This window comes from Catharus ustulatus, chromosome 9 (assembly GCF_009819885.2).
Source record: "Catharus ustulatus isolate bCatUst1 chromosome 9, bCatUst1.pri.v2, whole genome shotgun sequence".
NCBI classification, from domain to species: Eukaryota; Metazoa; Chordata; class Aves; order Passeriformes; family Turdidae; genus Catharus; species Catharus ustulatus.
Genome location: NC_046229.1, coordinates 6,969,458 through 6,990,722, shown reverse-complemented (window position 1 = coordinate 6,990,722; position 21,265 = coordinate 6,969,458). Strand labels below are relative to the sequence as shown.

The window sequence follows — 21,265 nt, the reverse complement described above, 5'->3', positions numbered from 1 at the left end:
ATTAATTCATAGTTGGAACAGCAACTGAGTGTTTTCTTTGCATAGTAATTACATAAAGCATAGTGCAGCACTATCATTGCACTGCTGCTTCAAGATACTTCTGACCATTTTGGTGCTGAAACTCCACAATCACTACTTTAAATATCCTTACCACCACAACTACCCAAAAAATAACTTCTTTCTATTCAGTGAATGGAGTGATAAACTTCAAGCTCAAATATTAGCTCTTAGGAAACAACTTCTGTAACTTAATGAATATAAGTAAATCCTCAGTTCCCAATTAAGTGAGCAATTTACAATGTCAAGCATGTAGTTACGCTCCATATGAACTGATGGGGATTTTAGATTAGCTTCTGTTGTGTATTTAAAAGTGATAGCACCAACATGATTTACATAAGTAAAATATTTTCAAATATTTTCTCACCAAGCAAGCACTCTAAAATTGTGAAGTGTTTCCTTTCTTACTCAAGTTAAAAAAAAAAAAAAAATCAACTTTTCCCGAACAACAGTTCATTAGCACCTCACTATTTATAAGTATAATTGGGTTGTTTGATGAGAAAACATGAGAGAACACTGTGCCTACTATAATTTGCACAAATACAAATTTCATTGTTTGAAAACAAATCAGCAATTCAACGAATGTGTTTTTTTTAATATAAGTGTATATCATGAAATAATAGAAGTGATCATATTATAGTTAACACAGGATAGAAAGGTTAAACCATGTTCTAAACCACTTTAATTTACAAGCTGTAAATTAATTTTTTTTAATTGCAAAAAAATGCTAACTTGAATTTTTTATTTGTTATTCAACTAACTATAATTCACACAGCTGACAGCACTGTGCTATTTAGCTGCAGAGTGCTGCTTTCCCACTCTAAATAGCACAGGAGCTGGGGACAGAGCTGTTTAATATGTTCATAAAGCTGCTTAGGTTTTCTTGTCATTTCATGCTAACACCTTTTTAATAGCTAGCATTATGATAGAAGCCTTGCATAAAAATTCACCAACCCGAAAGTAAAACACAGCAAATATTCAAAATCAGAATAGCAAGCGATGGTTTTAATTGCAGTTTTTAAAAAATTCAAGGTTTTAAATTAGGTCTTGATCCCCAAAATCCTTAGCATCCTTAAATTACATGAGCAAAGCCATTCAATTCAACATGATTACTTCTAAAATAAGGACAACTCACATGACTGAGCATTTACAGAGCCAAACCCATAACCAAAATTATAACAATGACTCCTCATTATTTTCAAATTCAAATAAATTGATCCTTATCCTTTGAGAGTTTCTCTCCAGTCCAACTTACACTTAGGGATGGAGGGGAATAGAGACAGAGAAAGAGAGAAAAGAAGAAGAGATATAAACACACACACACTGAGTGCTGACAAACTGAACCTTAACAGATGTGTGACTTCTAATTAGTTATAATAATCTGTGCTATTGGAACCTGCCTGCCTTCCCTTGCAAATCAAACAGCTTCCTTTGGAGTTTTAAACTCTCTGGATGCTTCTAAATTTATGCGAGGAAAAAACCTTGCTTTCAGTAAATTTTAGATAAACTACAGTGATAACTTTATGAAAGGAAAATATTAAATTATAATTATCCTAAACAGACACAGTCTTGTGAAACTAACCCTACATTCATATGAAAATACAAAGCATTGACTATAATGAATTTGATTCATCCTTGGACACAAAGCTTTACCACAGTAAACTCAGTCAACTGTTGCTCTTGCTTTTATATTCATAGTACTTAAATAGCGCACTTTAAAACAAAAAAAACTCCAATTGGCTTTTCATACATCCACCCTCCCCAAAAATAACGCACTTGAAAAACCCAAATGATATGAAAAGGCTTCAAGGCCTCTTTTCTCCTTTTCACAGCACTTTTTTTTTATTTCTGTTTGCAGTAATCTGCCTTTCACTTTCTCATTGCTACAGAACAAACGAGGAGGCTCAGCACTTTGAAAAGGGGGCTCAATGTGTAATGGGTCCACTAGAATTAATTTAGTTGCACCAAATCCATTGAGCAGTGAGGTTTTTTTCTCTTCTCAAATCATTTTGAGTCGGATGCAGCCCCCAGCCTTTGTAATTCTAGTAAAGCACTTAAAGTGCACAGTAGGTGTTCATCAGGACCATCTGGTCAAAAGCAAAACAAGCTGCTGATTTTGCCTTTGAATAGAATGAAGCAAGTGTGAATTAGTCTCTTCAATTAGCACTATTACAACCTGTCAAGTGCATATTGTAAAACAGGATTATTACAGTATTGGTCACCAGTGCAATTATTTACTCTCTGCCTTTTCTTGCATATAAAAATGTCCATGTTTACTAGTTTTTAATAACTGAAAATCGTTTCTTTAATGATATGCACGTCCAAACCCACCAAAATCAAATCACAGGTTATGAAACATATTCTGTCATGAATATATTAAGTTTCATAATTAAGTGAGAAGTAGTGCCCTTTCTTTATCTCTTATTGCTGTTTCTGTTGCAGCAAAAGAAAAATAGTTATATATGTTTTTCAATGGGATATCTTCGAAACAGATCTCTTCAGTCAGGTATTAAGATATTTTAAGTGCCTAATAAAGTTATCACTGTTGAACAGGTACCTAAAAGGTATTTTCTCTTTATTTCCCAAGGAATTTCCTTTTCATGTAATTCCCAACACATAATGAAAAGTTTATCAAGGATTTCTTCCAGCGAATACGTTTTACTTTAGGAATGTACTGGTTTTTTATCACACAACGGCAAAAAAACCAATCAAAAAGTTGATTTAGCTTTTTAAATACAGAATTTTCTCTCCTCCCTGAAAAAGTCAAAGCCTGGCTTGCTAGCAGGTCCTCATTTACCACTGCAGAACACTGAGGCTATCAGAGTGATGTTTAAATTATGTATACTGCTGTTTATGACTTGCTATAAATTGAGTATAATTTTTAAATGATAGATTTCTTTTAAAAGCAAACTAAATGTTCAAATTTCAGAAAAATGAGTACACTGAGTACAGCAATGTATTTTAATAGCTTGTCTGATACTAGGAGTATTTGAACAACAGAACGTTTGTGCACCTCCTATTAAATCCAAAAAGTGCTAGTTACTGATTTTTATTACAACAGTAGTTTTCAACAATTTTAAAGCAAGTACAAAATGTCAAGACATAAAACAACTGTTTGTGAAACTATTAATATATGTACCACATTTGGGTATGTGCATTTTTGGTAAATGTATTTTATTGTAATTATTTAGCTACGGCATTAAAAAGAAATATTTATATATGCATTTCATGTCTCCATGTCAGTGTCTGACGTTTACTTTGAATGATCTCACTCAGCAACAACTGTCTTAAAAATATTTTGTTCACAGTCCAAAAAACAAATCTGAAAAAGGTACAAGACCTTCAGCCAGATTATGTTTCTGCCTGCTGCAGGTAATTCAGCTCAGCTTACCTATATTTATATATTACATTTATTTAGGCCTTTTAAATGAGGCTTCTGCCTGCATGTTCATAATGGTGATTTTGCATCTTGTTTAACATTCATCCACTCATGAAAAAAGTTTAAAGAAATTCATCACAAAGGATTTGATATGGGTGTGTCAACACTTTACAGTTTATCTCAGCCCAGGCAGTTGTGTGCACAAATAGTTCCTCCTCCTGCCTGGAGGGCTATTGGATACATTGCTTTCCATATTCCACCTTAGCCAGTGAGTCTGCAGGGAACAGAGAACAAATATATTACCTAGCACAGGTGACAGGGATGCTGAGCAGGCAGCCTCTGCTTAAGTTATTGGCTAAAGGAACAGAATAAAGAGCAGAGGCAGCTATGCAGAGGCAGCCAGTATTTAGAGACCCATCTTCTCTGCATTGTTTGCACAGATTTTATGTTTTACCACGAATTCTAGTGCCCAGTACATGCTCTACATAGTATGCTCATCTGGAATTTCCAGCAGTTACAAAATAAGATCATCAATCTGTGAGAGGACTGAGGGTTCTGCATGTTTAACTCATCCCCCCTTTAGCAGCCACAGCTTGTGTACACTGGATATTTTTGCAATCCCAAAAATCACAAAATGGCTTCAAAGTCTTTATCAAAAGAGTAAAATAGACAAATGTAAAGTCCTTGTTTTTAATGGAGCAATCCAGTTTGTTAAAAATGTTTGATTTTTTTTCCTGTGTCACTGATTAAAAAACAGAAAGTGTAGAGCACATTATTGTGACAAGAACTCAAGTCCATTAAGTTTTTCACAAATTAGTTTGTCTGCTCCAGCATCAGAACACAAACTTGCTTTTAACACACATTTAAATATTCCCCCTTCTGAAAAAGGCTTTTCTTCATTTCTGTTAAATTATGAAACTGCAACTTGCAACAATGAAAAGTAATAGAAATTTTGATTTCTAAATGAGAACTTAATTAGAATAGATAGAAAATAAATTGAGTGTGGCAATGCCTTGTAATAATTTAGCACAGAGCTGCTCAAAACCTAAAGTTACAAAAAATCTCTCCAATTTCAAACAGCTTCTATAAATTATCTTAGTAGAATAAGGAACAAGTCTTCAGACAGAAAAATCCTTTAAGTCTTGTATTAGGAGTTCAATTTGTCAAATAGTCTTTATTTAACCATCTAATATTCTGGAAATGTATTCATTTCATATGTTCAGTCTCCTAACTGGCACAAACCTTACCAATTTCCAATTTAAAATGCAGATCATGGAAAAAAGTAACCATGATATTTCCCAGAAGAAGTATCTGCCCAGAATTAATTTAATACTGCAATTTTACAAGAACAAACGGATGTCAGAAACCTGTGACACAGATTAATTTGCAATTTAGACCATCGTGTTATTATAACTTTCCAAGTTAACTACTCCCCTACCCAACTCAAAAAAAAATTAAATTGAATATACAGAATTTTTGACAAGTTCCATTTAATTTTTTATTTCATTTCCAAAGATTCTGTATAAGTTCATGATCACAGAACAATATAACTGAATGTAAGTTATATTTTTTAAGACGGGAAATCAGATCTTAACACATAAAGAGTTAGCTATTTTGATGAAGAATGTTTAAAAAAAAGCATTTTCAAGTACCATCCAAAATCCAACTATTAAAATTATATGTAAAAAATTTTGGAAGCAGACATGAGCATACAGCATCAGGTTTCTCTCAGATAATTTTTTGTCACGTGGTTTCCCCATTAAACATCATGATTTCTTTGAAAAAACAATTAATCCAAATAAAATTTACTATTAAACATGCATTCTAAACAATAAAAAGAACCCAGAGAACTGCAGCAATAGTGGTTTAGGAAAGCACAGCTGTGAGCTCACTGGATTTTGCATTTAATGCATTGCAAAACATTTCTGCCTTCTGAAAGGGTGATGGGGTTGAGTTTTTGGTGAGAGTTTGGGGGGTTTTTGAGACCCTTGGAAAAAATACCTATGCCTTAAAATTCACAGTATTAACAACAACACTCTGAACCAGCAGCCCTTGAGAGACAGTTGCACCCAACTGTGGCAAGAAGTAGAACATTTCCAGAATCTTAAATATTTCTTTTAATAATTGATGTAGTCATTTTGAATCTTTCTGCATAGGATATGGCGTGTGAGTAGATTGCATTAACACTGCTTAAACATTTCAACTTGTCAGTATGGCCAAGTCGATTTCTGAAATATTTGCTGTATTTTCCCATCGAAACAGTAATAAAGGTAGAATAAATATATGCCACTGCTTTATAATCACTGAACATTAATGAATATTTTATGTCTTTTTAAATCTCCCTGTTTAATTTAAAAGGATGAAATTAAGTCTCCTCCCTGCAATATGCCAATTATCTGTAAATCAAACAATAACTTGGCCATTATAGTCCTTTTTGTTAATATACCAGAAGCTAATTTGAAAACACTGAGCGGCATTTTTAGGTAATAATTGAATAGTCCTTCCTGCCCTCTTGTGGTTGGCAACTGCATCACTGAGCTTCTCCACCGGTACAAAAATACACCAGGAGGAAAGTAAACTATTAATTTGTTAAAGTGTGAACAGGAGAGTGAAGAGAAAAAAAAAATCCAACAGTCCCAGGAGAGGACAGAGACAAAGGAGACGAGGAACGATACCAACAATTCCTCCAAACCACAAGGACTGCCCAGATTTGTTACAATGATTACTCTATGCTAAAAGAAAAAAAAAATTAAATTAAGAAGCCATTAGGGAGTTAACATTCAAAACAGTGCTTGTTTTCTATAATTAGACAAATGTTCACCAACCCTTTTACCTCAGTGAAATCCCCAGGGATTTCCAGGAGCCTTTGCACAGACAGACACGTTCACCTGTTCAGCATCAGCTGCACAACAAGGGCCAGGGAGCTCGGCTCATTTTAGCCCCTGAATTGGTGTTCACAATTTTAGACACTCTATTGGGTGTGACACTCAGATACAAGAAAGGCAAAGAAAGGTTTTCTCATGCTGGTTACGTGGTGGTGTGGTTTTTATTTTGGTTGTTTAAGGGAAAAACCGTAATTAATTTTTAAATTGTGTTGATTTCATATGGCAGCCTGATGACTGTAACCTGCCATTACCAACAAACAAGAAAATTTCAGGGCATGGAAAGGCAGCCTAGATCCCCCTGTCACAGCTTTCTGCTTCCTTTAAGCCAGCTAAGACCCATCAGCAAAGAAGTAAATCATAAATTGATAAAAAACAAGCAGACAACACATATGTATGTGTTTTCTTTTAGAATCTCACTATTTTAAAATTAAAACCACATATTTGGATTATTTATTTCCATAAACGTTCAAATTCTTTATAGTTCTAGAGAGTCAAAGTTCAGCCTCTTAAAAATCAAACTGATTCAAGTATGGTTGTTTATCAGTATTATCATAAAAAGCAAAACAGAACTTACTATAGTAGATCTAAACATAAGAAGTAGAAATCAGACTTTCACATGGGAGAAAGATCAGAATTTAAATGTTAAGAATAACAGGATTCACAATGAAAACAGTTAGTGATCATTTCTCATTCTTGTATGAGACACCACTCCCACAGCTAATATTACAGAACTTAAATTAATTCTGTCTACCATGTCAGCATGTGACACAAAAAACTTCAATAAAATCTGTTCAACCCTGAAAGACTGAGAGAAGGGACAGACCAATAATAGCAAACATACATTTAATTTGAAAAGCAAACATTTAATCTTAATATTTTGTAATGTGAATTTGGAAGATTCACATTTCTAGGTTGTTTGTCAAGTTTCCAGTAGGCAGTGGCTTATATGGAAAATAACATCCACAACATCTAGCACTAGATATACCATGGAGCACTAAACAACCTTTGGGCTTGGAACGGAGTTTTAAAAATATGCAAGGGACTGCTTACTCTGAATTCAGAGAGTCCAGAGTCACATCAGAGATATTTGATCCTTCAGGACTTAATTCTGCTGAAGTTCTCTCCAATATCACCCCTTGCTGGCCATTCCACAGAACGGCAGCACTGTCCATTGCACACAAAACCATCTGGGCTACCAGGCCAGCAAGAATTACAGCACTCCAACAGCAGCCAGCACAATGGTTGAGGTGCCTACAAAATGGAGCTGGAGCTGGTTAAAAGAAGGGAAGGCAGAGGAAGCTTCAAGGGGCTTCAAGTAAAATGCAATTTGAATAACTCAATACATGCTGTTTGTGTGTTTTGCTAATGCAATACAAAAAGAAACATCCTTTCTGTAGAATTTGATAGAACACCTTTTCCTAACTGAATTCTTTAACCAGATCACAGCAAATCTTGATGATCCAGCTGAATAAAATAAAAAAGACTAATAAAATACAGGAATATCCATCAAGACTATGCAAACCCCCTTTAACAGAGCTGGCATTAGCTATAATGAGCTACATTTATTGTTCAGCTGTGAAACAGCACTCACCTCCTGAATGGTACTGCTTCCTGAGAAGTTGAGGTTGTACTCCCGCTGGACTTCTCGATGGGTGACAATCAGCATGAAGTTTTGATTTAATGACTCCTGCAGGGCCCTGAAATGGTTGAAAGAAAAACAGGAAAATCAGGGATAAGCATGTTATAGCTTGTTTTACAGTTAGATGCGAAAACCCCAGGGTACCCTAAACTCTACATGGACAAGTCCAGGCACAACATTATCATCTCTCTTTTCACTCTTAAATGCAAGGATGCCTGCTGAGAATGACCAAAGGCCATTCCTGAACTCCTTCCTTAATAAGGTGACTGCAGCCTTTAAAGCTCTTCTAATGTTAAGTATTTTCAAAATGGAGAGAGTCCCATTATCTTCACAAACATCGGGTGTATTTAGCACTCCTAATGCCATTAATAATAGGCTTGTCAGCATATTGATGGCCAGAACAGATATCAAGCTATGATGCACATTAAGAACTGATGGTAAGTAGAACAAGGCAAAGCATGCTCTTGCTTCTCTAGGGTTACCTGAAGCAGAAACCAAATGGAAATTCTTCTGCTTAGTTTCATTTAAAGCACATAAACCCAGCTAATTAGAACAGGAAAAGTAACCACAGGAGAATTTCTTGTGTGGGAATCAAACATTTAGAAAAGTTAGTTCTGTTCACATTGTTTTAAATGTACATTACAGAGGCTTTAATAATTTTTTTTAATAAAATCAAATTTAAAAAACACCTTATCTTAAGATACAGTTCAAACAGGCCAACTATATCTTCATGTTGTTACAAACTTGGAGTTATTTTTCTGATTTTCCTGGTAGTAAAACACCTGGATATTACAAAGGCATCCTGATTGCTTTATTAGGTACAAAATGATGCAGCTATCTACTTTGCAAAGTAGAAGGCAGGACTTCTGTTATAGACATGGCAATTATGGCTGGGTGCCATCTTACACATGCTACCAAACTGCAGCAACACTGTACCACAGCTTGGGTTTCTGAACAATATTTATGCAGACTTGACTTGTTCAGTGGCATATGAAATTTAATTGGCCCTATTCAATTCCTTCTTATCACATACACTTAAAAGAATGACAGACTGTGGTTTTTCCCTTCACATCTTCCATGACACTTCAACATGCCATTCCTCTCAGCAGTAAAGGACAAACTGAATGCAGATCAGCACAGCTGATACAGGGAGACAAGAAAGACTCCTGCATCATTTGAGACCTGATTTGTCAGTTTTAACTCCTTCTGGAATTACTCATCTGCTGTTTTGCTGCTCAGATGGGAAGGAACTCATACAACACTCACTGGATGCTTCAGCAAGAGATACACAATTTGCTTGAACATCTCAGGGAAATTTATCTTACAAAAATATCTTCACTCAGAAACCTAATTTGGCTCTCAATAATCACATACTACAAAAAAAATCATGAAGTGCTATTTCTTGTATTTTAGGGTTTCCCAACATGGAAAATAAATACAACTCATTGTCAATGCTAAGAATGATTAAGTGCATGAGAGACACTACAAATGTAACTGGAGTCATTGATGTTGAACATGCAGTTTTCTGCACTTTCACAAGATTTTCTAGAAAAGGCCTACAATTTTTTTAAATACTTCAAAGTCCTTCAAAGGAGGGAAAAAAAAAAAAAAAAGGAGTCCTGAAAAGTTGTATGCCTATTTTCAAAGGTAATTCTAATTTGATTTTTAGTAAGATAACCATATTTTCTATTGGCAAATGTTCAGTAGCAACTAAAATATTCTGCTGTGCTTTTTTAGATTCTGATTTTTTATTTGTTTTCAGCAAATACTGGAGGCAAATGACATATTTAATTGCTCTGAAAACATTAATTACTGCATATGTGAATGGCTCTGGATTCCATACTGACTCACACAAGGTTCTGTTATAGCTAATTTTGACTCTATCTGAAAATCTGTAGATGCTCACTGATAACATGGCTCATGTTTTCATTCTGTAATTGATGTAAACATAGTAGGAAACAGGCCAGTCTGATCAAACCCTCAGTCTCTCCACTTATGCATGATCCACACACTTCAGTGCAACTCAAAATACAGCCTGCTAATAAAAAGCATCCACTCATAGGGAAAGTTTTCCACTTGTGAGAGCAGGAAGTATTTTGGAAAGGAAAAAATACTCTTCAAACAAATTTAAATGAAGTGCCTAAAAATTAAAAGCTTTAATTTTTGAACTAACAATTTTGACACCTCTACTTTTGGGATTTCTAAGCAACACAAGCTGAATGTTGTTAACAAGCAAATTCTCAGCACATATTCATCGACAAACAGAGTGAAAAAAGAGGCTGAAAATTAAGCTGGCTAATAAAAAAAAAACATGAAAAAAATGAAGGGAAAACTGGGTTTGAAAGTGTTAGCAAATATAGTGCATGGTTCATTGTTCACTTTTTCTTCAGAAAAATAACAAAATGAGGAACATTACTTCTTCTTACACAGAAATGCACTGGTCAACTGCTCCAGTCCTTGGAGCTCCTACATCAAAATCTCACATGGTCTGACAGCTGTAAAGCTTGGAAAGTGTCCACTAGAAAGTCAAAAGGAGGAGGAATTGATGGCACATCTGATGGGGCACGGATGCCAGTGTTGGTGCCCACCCTCCTCTGTGGAATGGGGTTGATTTCTGCCCCTCCCATCATCATTTCCCCCAGCAAAGGGGGATATAGATTACCTCAAATTACTTGCCCAAAATTTGTATTTCAGCCATTAAGGCAATGACAAATTTTACAAGATAAATGTATTTAAAGGAAACTTCTCACTGATACTAAGCTGACCCTTATTTTTATTTCTTTTTAGGTCCATATAAGATTGTTGAGAAGATTGAATACAATGCACATCTCTAAAATTTGGCTTCAGAGTTTGCAGTTGTTTAGTTTTCCTACAAATGTTATAGTTGATTACAATCACTTTGTAATATAATAATTTGACTACCAAACAAACTAGCTATATTAAAAAGGGGAAAAAATCAGGGTCAAACTCTAGGTCCCATTAAAAACAAGGCAGATTTTTTTTTCCTTTCTTTTTCATTCCATTGTTGCCACCAGCGCTAAAAGAATCAGATTAATCTGAGAATTAATTCATGGGAAAAGAAAACTAAATTCTAGAAAGAGGACTAAAGTAGGTCACTCTTACTAGAACCATTTTCCCCCTGCTGCAAACCCCAGATTTCAAAAGCATTTGCTGATATGATTCAGCACAAGAGGACAGGGGAATCTGCATTTTTGGGCACCAATCCTCCATTTGAGGTACCTTGCCTACACCCAGAAAAGAAGTCCAAGAAGAGACAAAAGAAAACAGACCTGACCACGACCATTGCTCTGACCAATTCTAGCAAAAGACTTGGACATACAAAACAGATTGGTTCTATCTACTGTTAATTGATTGCATTAATGCTCTGATTTTTTTTATATGGTACCTTGCTTTTCAGCAGCATTTTTCTTTGAAATTTTAGTAATATTTTAGAATTTGACACCAAAAGTAAATCCTTAATCAATAATATATACATGAACCTTTTCATTTCAGTTTCTATGAAATACATTCAGTATTACCTACTAGGTAATATCTTTCTCAGTCACATAGAGATTTCCCCCCAAAATCTCTGATTTTTATATAAACAGGTATGACACAAGGTAATTAACATTTCCATTTTAAACTTACAGATTTATACAAGCTCATGTCAACAGAAGTCCAAATTTACTGTAATTACAGATTATTTACATTAAAACAAAATAAGAAATCAGTATGTAAATGTAATGTTTGTTGTAGCTAATGCAGCAGGAGGTGGCAGATTAGGTTCAAACAGCAATCAGTTAGAAAATCTGGCTAACATGTAAATGAGCAGAAGCCCTTTTGTTTACATTCTATTGCATTTTAAACTTCAGGATTTTTAAACTGTCTCATGAACAGATGTGAAAATAAAACATTAATCTTACCATTCTTATGGAAGCATTCAAAGTAACTAAAGCAAGGCACTGCTCCTGTCCAGCTAAGCAGACAGGAGCAATAATTGGAGTTGCAGGTTACATCGTTCTTAATTAACACTCTGCTACAGTTGATAACGTACAACAAGACACCACATCACCACCACTGCTCTGTAATGATCTAAAGCAGAGGCATCCAGCAATATATGGGGCTATAGCTTGAAAAATGGGATCTGTGGGGTTTTTTTCTTATCCACAGAGATTATTACACTTGTTAAACAAGTTAAAATCACTCAGCAAAATTGCATTGTTTCTAATAATCTCCATGGAATGCACCTGGGTGTTTAATGCTTTTCAACTTTCCAGTGATTCATCAAGTATAATAAAGTACTTTTGACTTTCAGCTATTTAGCAAAAAATGTATGAAATACAGTCTATCTATTACAATGACAACAGCAACAGAAAATTATAAAAAGCATCTCCCAGAACACACAGGATAGAAAGGAGAGACAATCTGGATGACCCAGCCCCACAGCCAGATCCCCATGCTCACACTTTACATGCTTCCCTCTTACATTCTCCTAAACCTACTTCCTGAAGTGGGTATTGTCAGCCTTCAAGAAGCATCCAAGGCAACAAAGGGAAGGAATTGCACGCTGAGGAAGTGATTAATCTAATCTGACAAAGCTGGTGCAAAGGATCTACCCTCATGGATGTTTAATGATGGACATTCTTTGGCATCTTTCCTTTCAAGAGAAATCACATTCTTCTCCACCCACCTGGTAACTTCTGCTCCCATCTGGTGACTTTTGAACATAGACACTGGTGTAAAGGAGGTCTCATAGTGTTAGAAAGGTCTCAAAGATCAGGTATAAATCAACATCCAGGAGGAGGAAGGGGACCCAAATTACCACCCACTTCAGTAAAAGGCTGTATTAAAAGTGCAGTATTTTATATCCATCCATCACCTCTGGCAAGTGATCTCAAAACTACCCACAGGACATGATTTCTCCTTGCCTTTGATACTGCCTGACTGTGAGCTGGAGAACAGATGCAAGGCAGGCTGATACTCTGTGCAAGGGGGAAATATTACACAGGTGCTACAAAAAATACAAGAAGAACTGGAGGTGAGATGATGGGAAGCATGGAAGGAGAAGGATGATTTACTGCAGCTGCTGGGATGAGGCAGGAATTCACCAGAAATCAGATTTCATTATGGCCACAGTTCACAAAACATGTGGTTATTGTCCTGGATATCGTGCATGGATAAGTGTGGCTTTGCCAGCTGAAACTGTGGAAGCAGGGTGGAACCACACAGGTGGTATTTGACATTTAAATTTAATCTTTCCACCTCAATTTACTAGCATGCAGTAGTAATTCACTGGGTTTCTATTACCTATAAAAGCTTTAGGTAGGCCACTGATGAACAAAGATACCCTAGGAGATTTTTGTTTGTTTAAACGGCAGGATCACTTTGCCATTACATTTAGATGCTGGTTTTAAGTCAGTTCTGGGTTAAGCCCATTCAGTCTGTCACAATAAACTTCAATGCCTTCAGATCAATATGTTGGAAAAGGATGTTTCAGACAGTGTTCTGCCTCACTATAAAGAACAGACAAAAATAGGAGCTTACAGAGCTGAGGCCAGACTGTTCCTTTTAAGAAGGGCATATAGATAAAATATCACATACTGGAATCTCAGGCTTTTCAAATATCACTTTCTGGAGATATTCAAATCCCGACTATTTATCTCTAGTTCAAAACAGAAGGCATTTGAAGAAAACAACAGATGAACTCCCAGAGCAAGAGGCAAAGTTCCTCAACATCCATTAATAATAGATGTGAGCACAACGCTTTTAAAAATTGTGGGTAACAAACTAATCTGAATAATAACTGACCTAACAGTAGGCAGTAAACAGTGTAACTGGGTTTGGTACATTGCTTCAATTAGATGTGTTTTGATCTGCATTGATGCTTTAATTGGAGGCAAGCCTCCCCTTTCATCTAGAATTTATGACTTCAGGGAGATGATCTAGCCTTCAAATTATCCGTGTTTAAATAGCCACTAATTAGTCATCATTTGCTGTCCCAAAACTACCAACTTTTATCTTAAAAATATCCAGAACTAATCTTCACTATGAAACAAATATAAACTATAAAAGGTAACAACTACTTTGATTTTATCAAGTGAAGTTCTTTAAAACCATTAATCCAATAAAAAAGGCAAAGAACTGTTTTTAAACAGTTTGTTGTTATATACTTCACTGCAGTTGCAATAAACAACTCTCTTCAGACTCCAGTTTTCTTTCCAGAATTATAACATTCAAACTACAATATACAGCAATACCTGGCTAGAAAATTTTGAAAATGGAAATGAAACAACTAGCAGCTGTAGTGTCTTTTCACTGTTCTTCAAAAAGCTGTTAAGGCACAATGGCTTATTGTCCTCACACACAAATATAGCTCCTGTTTCCACACACAGTTCATGCACACCACCCTCTGTTTCAGTGCCACTATTCCCTCTCTGAATGCTCCTTTTTTATCATTATTAATTTTATAATTCATATCAGCATTCTTATCTCCTCCACAGACTACATGTCAATGTGCACCAGTACCTTTTAGCATTATACCAAGTACTTTCAGTCATTAGGAAGGCAGTTACTAATTTCTATTGACTCTCCAAGAATTCCTCTCACCAGTAACACAACTGCACGTGTAGAATATTCTGCTGTCACCTACAAGGGCAGAAAGCCAAGTCCCTCTCCAGACAAGCTGAAATCCAGCATTTTGCCCAATTCCCAAGGCATCCCAGCGCTGGAGCAGCTCCTCTGCAGGCTCAATTCCTGCGCACCCTCTAGCGGCTACCGAGCAAAATTCCCATTTTCCTGGCAAAACACATCCAGGGCTGCCTTGGGCAAAGGAAGGCCATGGAAAAAACCAAACCAAACTAATTGCTAATTATAAGATATAACATGGTTTAATTTCCAAACCTTCACAATATTCCCTGAGAACAGGAAGAGACCTGGGGGTGCTGGTGGGCAGGGACTGGATACGAGGCAGCTGTGCCCAGCTGGCCAGGAAGGACCAGAGGCACCTGGATGGGAGCAGGACTAGGGCAGCAGCAGGGCAGGACTGTCCCCTGTACTGGGCAGTGACTGTCCCTGCACTGGGGAGTGACTGTCCCCTGCACTGGGCAGTGACTGTCCCCTGCAATGGGCTGTGACTGTCCCTGTACTGGGCAGTGACTGTCCCCTGCACTGGGCTGTGACTGTCCCCTGTACTGGGCAGTGACTGTCCCCTGCACTGGAGAGTGACTGTCCCCTGTACTGGGCTGTGACTGTCCCCTGTACTGGGCACTGACTGTCCCCTGCAATGGGCTGTGACTGTCCCCTGCAATGGGTTGTGACTGTCCCCTGTACTGGGCTGTGACTGTCCCTGCACTGGGCTGTGACTGTCCCCTGCAATGGGCTGTGACTGTCCCTGTACTGGGCAGTGACTGTCCCCTGCACTGGGTTGTGACTGTCCCCTGTACTGGGCAGTGACTGTCCCCTGCAATGGGCTGTGACTGTCCCTGTACTGGGCAGTGACTGTCCCCTGCACTGGGCACTGACTGTCCCCTGCAATGGGCTGTGACTGTCCCCTGCAATGGGTTGTGACTGTCCCCTGTACTGGGCTGTGACTGTCCCTGCACTGGGCTGTGACTGTCCCCTGTACTGGGCAGGACTGTCCCCTGTACTGGGCACTTCTGGGGCCACACCTCCAGTGCTGTGTCCGGTTCTGGAAGGACAACGAGGGGCTGGAGCAGGTCCAGAGCTGGGGAAAACAGAAAGTCCTGGGAGCAGCACTGGGCAGCCTGGGGTGTTCAGCCTGGAGAAACCCTTCAGCTCAGGGGGGATCTTCTCACCCCCAAAACTCCCCAAAAGGAGGTTGGAGCCAGCTGGAGGTCTGTGTCCACTGCCATGTCTCAAGTGGAAGGATGAGAGGAAATGGCCTTAAATTGCACCACAGCAAATCCAGATTAGATAAATATATTTTACTGAAAGACTGGCTAAGCACTGGATTCAGCTGCCCAGGGATGTGGTGGAGTCAGGGGGTGTTCAAGAGATTGAACTTGGGGATATGGTTCAGAGGTGATTATGGTGGGTTGAACTAGATAATCTGGAATGTTACTTCCAGCTTTGATGATTCCATGATTCTGTGACAGATGAACACTCATTGCTTGCTTCTTGAGTGTTAAAATCTGTAATAAAAGATATCCTGCTCAATTAGAGGAAATTATTTATAATTAATAATTTTCTAATTAATTATTAATTTATATTAATTGATCAGCTTATCTACATACATTTTAAAAGTACAAGATAAAATAATGTAACAAACATTTCACAAAGAAAATTATCTGATGGCAATGATTTATACAGATTTATAAGATACATTAAATGGACCAACATAAAGCAACAACTTATGCAAGGCCAGCTCTCATTTTCACAGGGAATAGATTTCTGATACATTAAAGTCATCACATCTGAGAGATTTAAAATTCTGTATGTGCCTAAAAGGTTCATGTACCCCACCAAAGCTTTAAAACCTCAACAAGCTTCTTTTCAATGAGATTCTGAGTTAGTTCATCCCAACAGTCACTGGTGCAGTGAAAAACTGACTGCAGATTCCTGCAAATACACACGTGGCTTCATAAAAACCACAAAAAAAACCCAAACCATACAAATAGAATTTATGGCCAAAAGACTTACCCAGAATGACTTGAAGAAGGAGGAGGCAGGTCAGGTGTTAGAACATAAAGACTATTATTTTTTGGCAAGTGTAGACTTTTTAAAACAGTCTGAGGGGAGAAAAATCATTATAAATATAAAACATTCACCAATTCTGACTTTTTTTTTTTTTAATTGTAGGCATATATTTACAATATCACCAAATATTTTGTTTCAAGATACACTTCCTATTACTTCAAAACATCATTTTTGTAGGTGGGCCACATTATATACAAACCAAAGACAAACTGATTTGTCCTGATTTTATTTTGCAGTGTTTTAGATTAAGAGTTCTTTGTGTGCCACCCAAGACAGCTGACACTGTTTGAAACCAACAATTCTTGCATTGTAATCCCCACCCACAGATGCTCAGTTTGAAACTGAGTTCAGTTAACTGAAAACACAGTTGAGAACTTACACTATCATCTACATCTCCAGTCTTCCACCCTTTTAACAGCATTTTAGATGCAGGAATCTGAAGTTCATTTTCTAGAATACGTTTGATATCTCCTAGAGAGAAAAACAAAGGGAATATATAAAATATACACATTTACTGCTTTATTTCAAACTGCAAAGAATTGCACTCAAAATAACAAGAGCAAGGAAAAATTAAATATGAGAAGGATTTTTAGTCTAGTTACCCTTGCAACACACCCTTCAAAGAGTAAAGGACAAATGAAACTTAAAAAAATCACAAAGCATGAATGATTGGAGAATCACACGAGGATTTGATGATCTGGACACACATATTGGTAATTCTATTCTCCATATATACTAAACACAAATATTTGCAGCTGTGTGCAATCTGGAGCATCAGACTTTGCCAACAACAAAGAGGTTGCATACTTCTGATACCAAATTTCATTATCATTAGTCTAGACCTAAGGAATTGGAATGTTCATACAACTGACTGCTCTGACAGCTTTTTCAATGTTTTCTACATTTTGATGCTCTTCTGCCCCTGTAGGTATTACAGTCATGAAATAATGGAGCTCATGTGACCCAAGCCCACCTCAAAGGTCTAATTAAACCAGTTTAGTCAATGACTTGTCCAGCTGACTCTTGAACATGTCAGGATGGAAGTTTAACAACCTTTCTGGCCAATCTGTTTCAGTATTTCACCACCCTCACAATTAAAAACAACCCAACTTTTATTTAATGTGAATTGTTGATGTTGTGCCTGTTGCCTCCCATTCTCATGCACCTCCAAGACAAGTCTGGCTCCATCTTCTCCACGTCCTCCAGCTGTAGACAGAGGTCAGGTCTGAACCTTCCCCTTTCCTCCCCAGGCTAGACAAATCCTCTTCTCTGTGCCTCTCCTCCTGTAGCCCAGAGCTCCAGACCCCTGACCAGACTTACTGCAGGATGTCAACATCTGTCTTGCAGCAGGCACCTCAAAACCCAACACAGTGCTCCTGATGCAGCCTGGCAAGTGCTGAGTAGAGGGAAATAATTATTTCCTGGGATCCATGGGCTACACTCTTGCCAACAAAGTCTTGGGCATGGCAGGTCTTCTTCATTGCAAGAGTTCATTGCTGAAGCACCCAAGATTCCTTTTATTAAATTATTTTCTAGCCCATCAGCCTTCAGCAGGTGTCAGGTGGGGATAACATGGAGTTCTCCTATGCCAGATACAGGACTTCAACTTCTTCTTGGAACTTCAGGAGGCTCCTGTCAGCCCATGTCTCCAGGCTGTCCAGGACCTGCTACACAGCAGCCCTGCCCTCCAGAATATCTCTGAGTAGATTAAGATTTATTTTGATCAGTTTTTAATCCAGTTTTTATCTTACTATTATGACTAGAAAAATACAACAGCAGAGAACATTAAAGACCTTCCTAAAACCACAGTGACATTCTCTCCCCTTGTCAACTGAGCCAGCCATCAAATTGTAAAAGGCAAATCATACTGACTGATTAGGTACAATTTGCCTTTAGTAAATCCATGCTGGCTGTTCCAAATCCCCTTCTTTTCTCTCCCATGCTCAAAAAGTGCCTCCAGAAAGATTTATTCCCACAGACCAAGCTCAGCAATCACCACTGAACACACATTTACATTTGCCTTAGCCTTTCTTTTCAGGCTGATGTAGTTAGAGAAACCCTTCTAACCCCTCAGTGGTTTCACCTCCCTGAGCTTTGGTTTTCCTAATTCCAAACCTGCACATCTCTGTGCTCCTGTTGGGTAGCACATCATTACTTTCCACATCTGTCTACTTTGTTTTTGCATTTAGCTCAGTCAGAAATGTTTTTTTCTTCTGTGCTGGCCTTCTGCCATGCTTGCTCCTCTTGCACATTGGAAGGAATTGTTCCTGTGCTTTGAAGAAGTTGTCCTTGAAGACCAACCAGCTCTCCTGGGCCCCTGTGTCCTCCTGGGCAGCCTCTCATGGGATCCTCCCAAGATCCCCAAAAAAGCAAAAAATATTCTTTCCTCAAGTCCACAGCTGAAGTTCTAAAATTTGCCTTGCTCACTTCTCCCAGGATTTTAAACACAAGGTTGCTCTCCACCTTTATATCCCAAGATACAGACAGAACTTCTACACAAACTGCCTTCTGCCCTACAGCTTTCAGGTAAAATTCAATTATTAAGAAGTTAATAAGAAGAGAAAATTCAAAGCGGTGCAGTTGCAAAATTCTGATCAGATGAGATTTTGATGCCGTATTTCCATGGATGTCACTCAGCACAAAGGAAAACAAGGAACGGATATGGATAATTCAAACCAGTGACCGCTAGGTGGCGCCAGCCAACCCCAAATCCATCCCGAAAAAACAAACGAGGATCAAAAGTTCCAATTTCCAAATTTCAGCCCAGACAAAAGGCTGCAGCACGGAAAATTGCTTTCACCAACTATTTCTTCACGTAGCTCCTTATTTGGATCTGTATAAGCTCTTCACTATAAATAGGAAAATGAAAATACTTTTCTTCCTTAGCAGAAGTAAATTAATTCCCAGCTTGGGGAATGTAAAAAATGACATGCTCTGCAACACTAGCAATAGCATACCTTTACATACTGCTTCAAAATTCACCAATTTTAGGATAAAGACAATAAAACTGATCGAATTTATCTTAATTTGAATGAAAGAGTCAAATAAAAATTGAACTAAGAAGAATGCAATGATGTTCTTCACACCAGGAAGAACTCCTCTAATCTTGTCACTAATCCTGTGCAGAAAGAGATGCCATACAGATTCAAAGAGGAAATGCTAAGATCATCTGCTTATAAATAGCTTGCATCTACACTAATCCTAGCCCAAATTACACTTTCATGCCTCAACGTAATCATTAATCTCCATTTTGTTTCTGAAGCAAGTTCATAAGAAAACTAGATTTAAAAATAAATATTTGCTAGATCACTAACCTTCACAATGGATTAGTGAAATTTTGCTTTTTTAAAGCTGCAAAGAGATTTGAAAATGGTTAGTAGCTGTGGAGGCTGCATTTTCAGGGGAATCTCTTTTTTTTCTTTTTGAGGATTTTTGTTCTGTTTTGCTTTAGGACTTGGATTTTTGGGGTTGAATCTTTTTAGTTCGTCTTTTTAACAATTTCACGATAGCAGCTTTTATTTCATTTTTACAAATCCTTACCAACTGTGGAGCTGTCTTCAAGTACTACATCCACACTTCTGTCTCTGTACTCAACCCTGAAGTCAAGCATTCGAGGTTGTCTTTCCACTATTTGTCTAGATGGCACTACATGGCGAAATGCTGAGGAGGAGGAAGGAGCTGAGGAAGCTGCAGCAGAGTGACTGGTGGGGCCATAGGCTGGTCCATGCAAAGTCTCTACACCATACTCACTGAAAGACAGACAAGATGATTTAAACAGAACAGCTTGGTATGTCTAACCAGAAATTAGGAAAGGAAAATGATGGTATTATTCACTTACTACAGTCCAGCACACAGCTCTTGAATTATTGCTGTCACATCTGAAAATACTGCTTATTAAAAATGAAAAAATAACTTCTGTATTAGCAATTTTTACATTTCAGGGCTCAGGAGTGCTATAGGAGATCAGCACTGGTGACAAACAAGCATTTAAAATCCACTATGTAATTAATACCAGAATTATCTAGAGGAGAAGGATTATTTCCTGTTCCAGGAGTGGTGTGACCATATAAAATTTGCACCATGGCAACGACCAGCTTTCTACATCATTGGGCTAGTATCCAGTGGAAATGAGAATAAGAAATACAGCTCAAAATTCTGCACACAGACAGGTATTTTCCCATACCAAATTAGTGAAAAACAAGTCAGATATGAAAATAGATATATATTCACAGTAAATGAATTAAGATAACAAAGCATGTGTTTCAAATAACACCTAGAAGTAAAACAGCAATGTAATGCTGAATTCTAGCTTGCCTTCAAGCTCAAAATCCTGCAAGGCTCCTGGAGATTCATGTAAGGATGTCTCCATACCTGACTCAAGGATACCCACAGCATTACAGGTCAGAACAAACTGGAAAACCCCTCACTACCCAGAAGCACTGCATCTTCCTCAGTGAGCCTCTGCACAGGAAGCATGTAACTGGGATTGGAAACAAGTGTAATAAAATGTGACATTTCAGGAATATTATTCCAGGCTAAAAAAAAAAAAAAAAAAAAAGCCACAAACAAAAAAAAAACTCCTATGATGCA

General features: G+C 37.6%; 1 protein-coding gene across 1 annotated transcript in view; it reads right to left on the bottom strand.

Annotated features, from left to right (window-relative positions):
• FAF1 (Fas associated factor 1) overlaps positions 1-21,265 on the bottom strand; it is a 152,078-nt gene that overhangs the window by 97,194 nt on the left and 33,619 nt on the right. Inside the window, exons 4-7 of the mRNA XM_033067908.1 lie at positions 20,216-20,424; positions 17,055-17,146; positions 16,619-16,707; positions 7,913-8,018 (exon numbers count right to left, since the gene is read on the bottom strand). Of these exons, the coding sequence (XP_032923799.1) occupies positions 7,913-8,018; positions 16,619-16,707; positions 17,055-17,146; positions 20,216-20,424 (496 nt within the window). The remainder of the gene's footprint in view (positions 1-7,912; positions 8,019-16,618; positions 16,708-17,054; positions 17,147-20,215; positions 20,425-21,265) is intronic.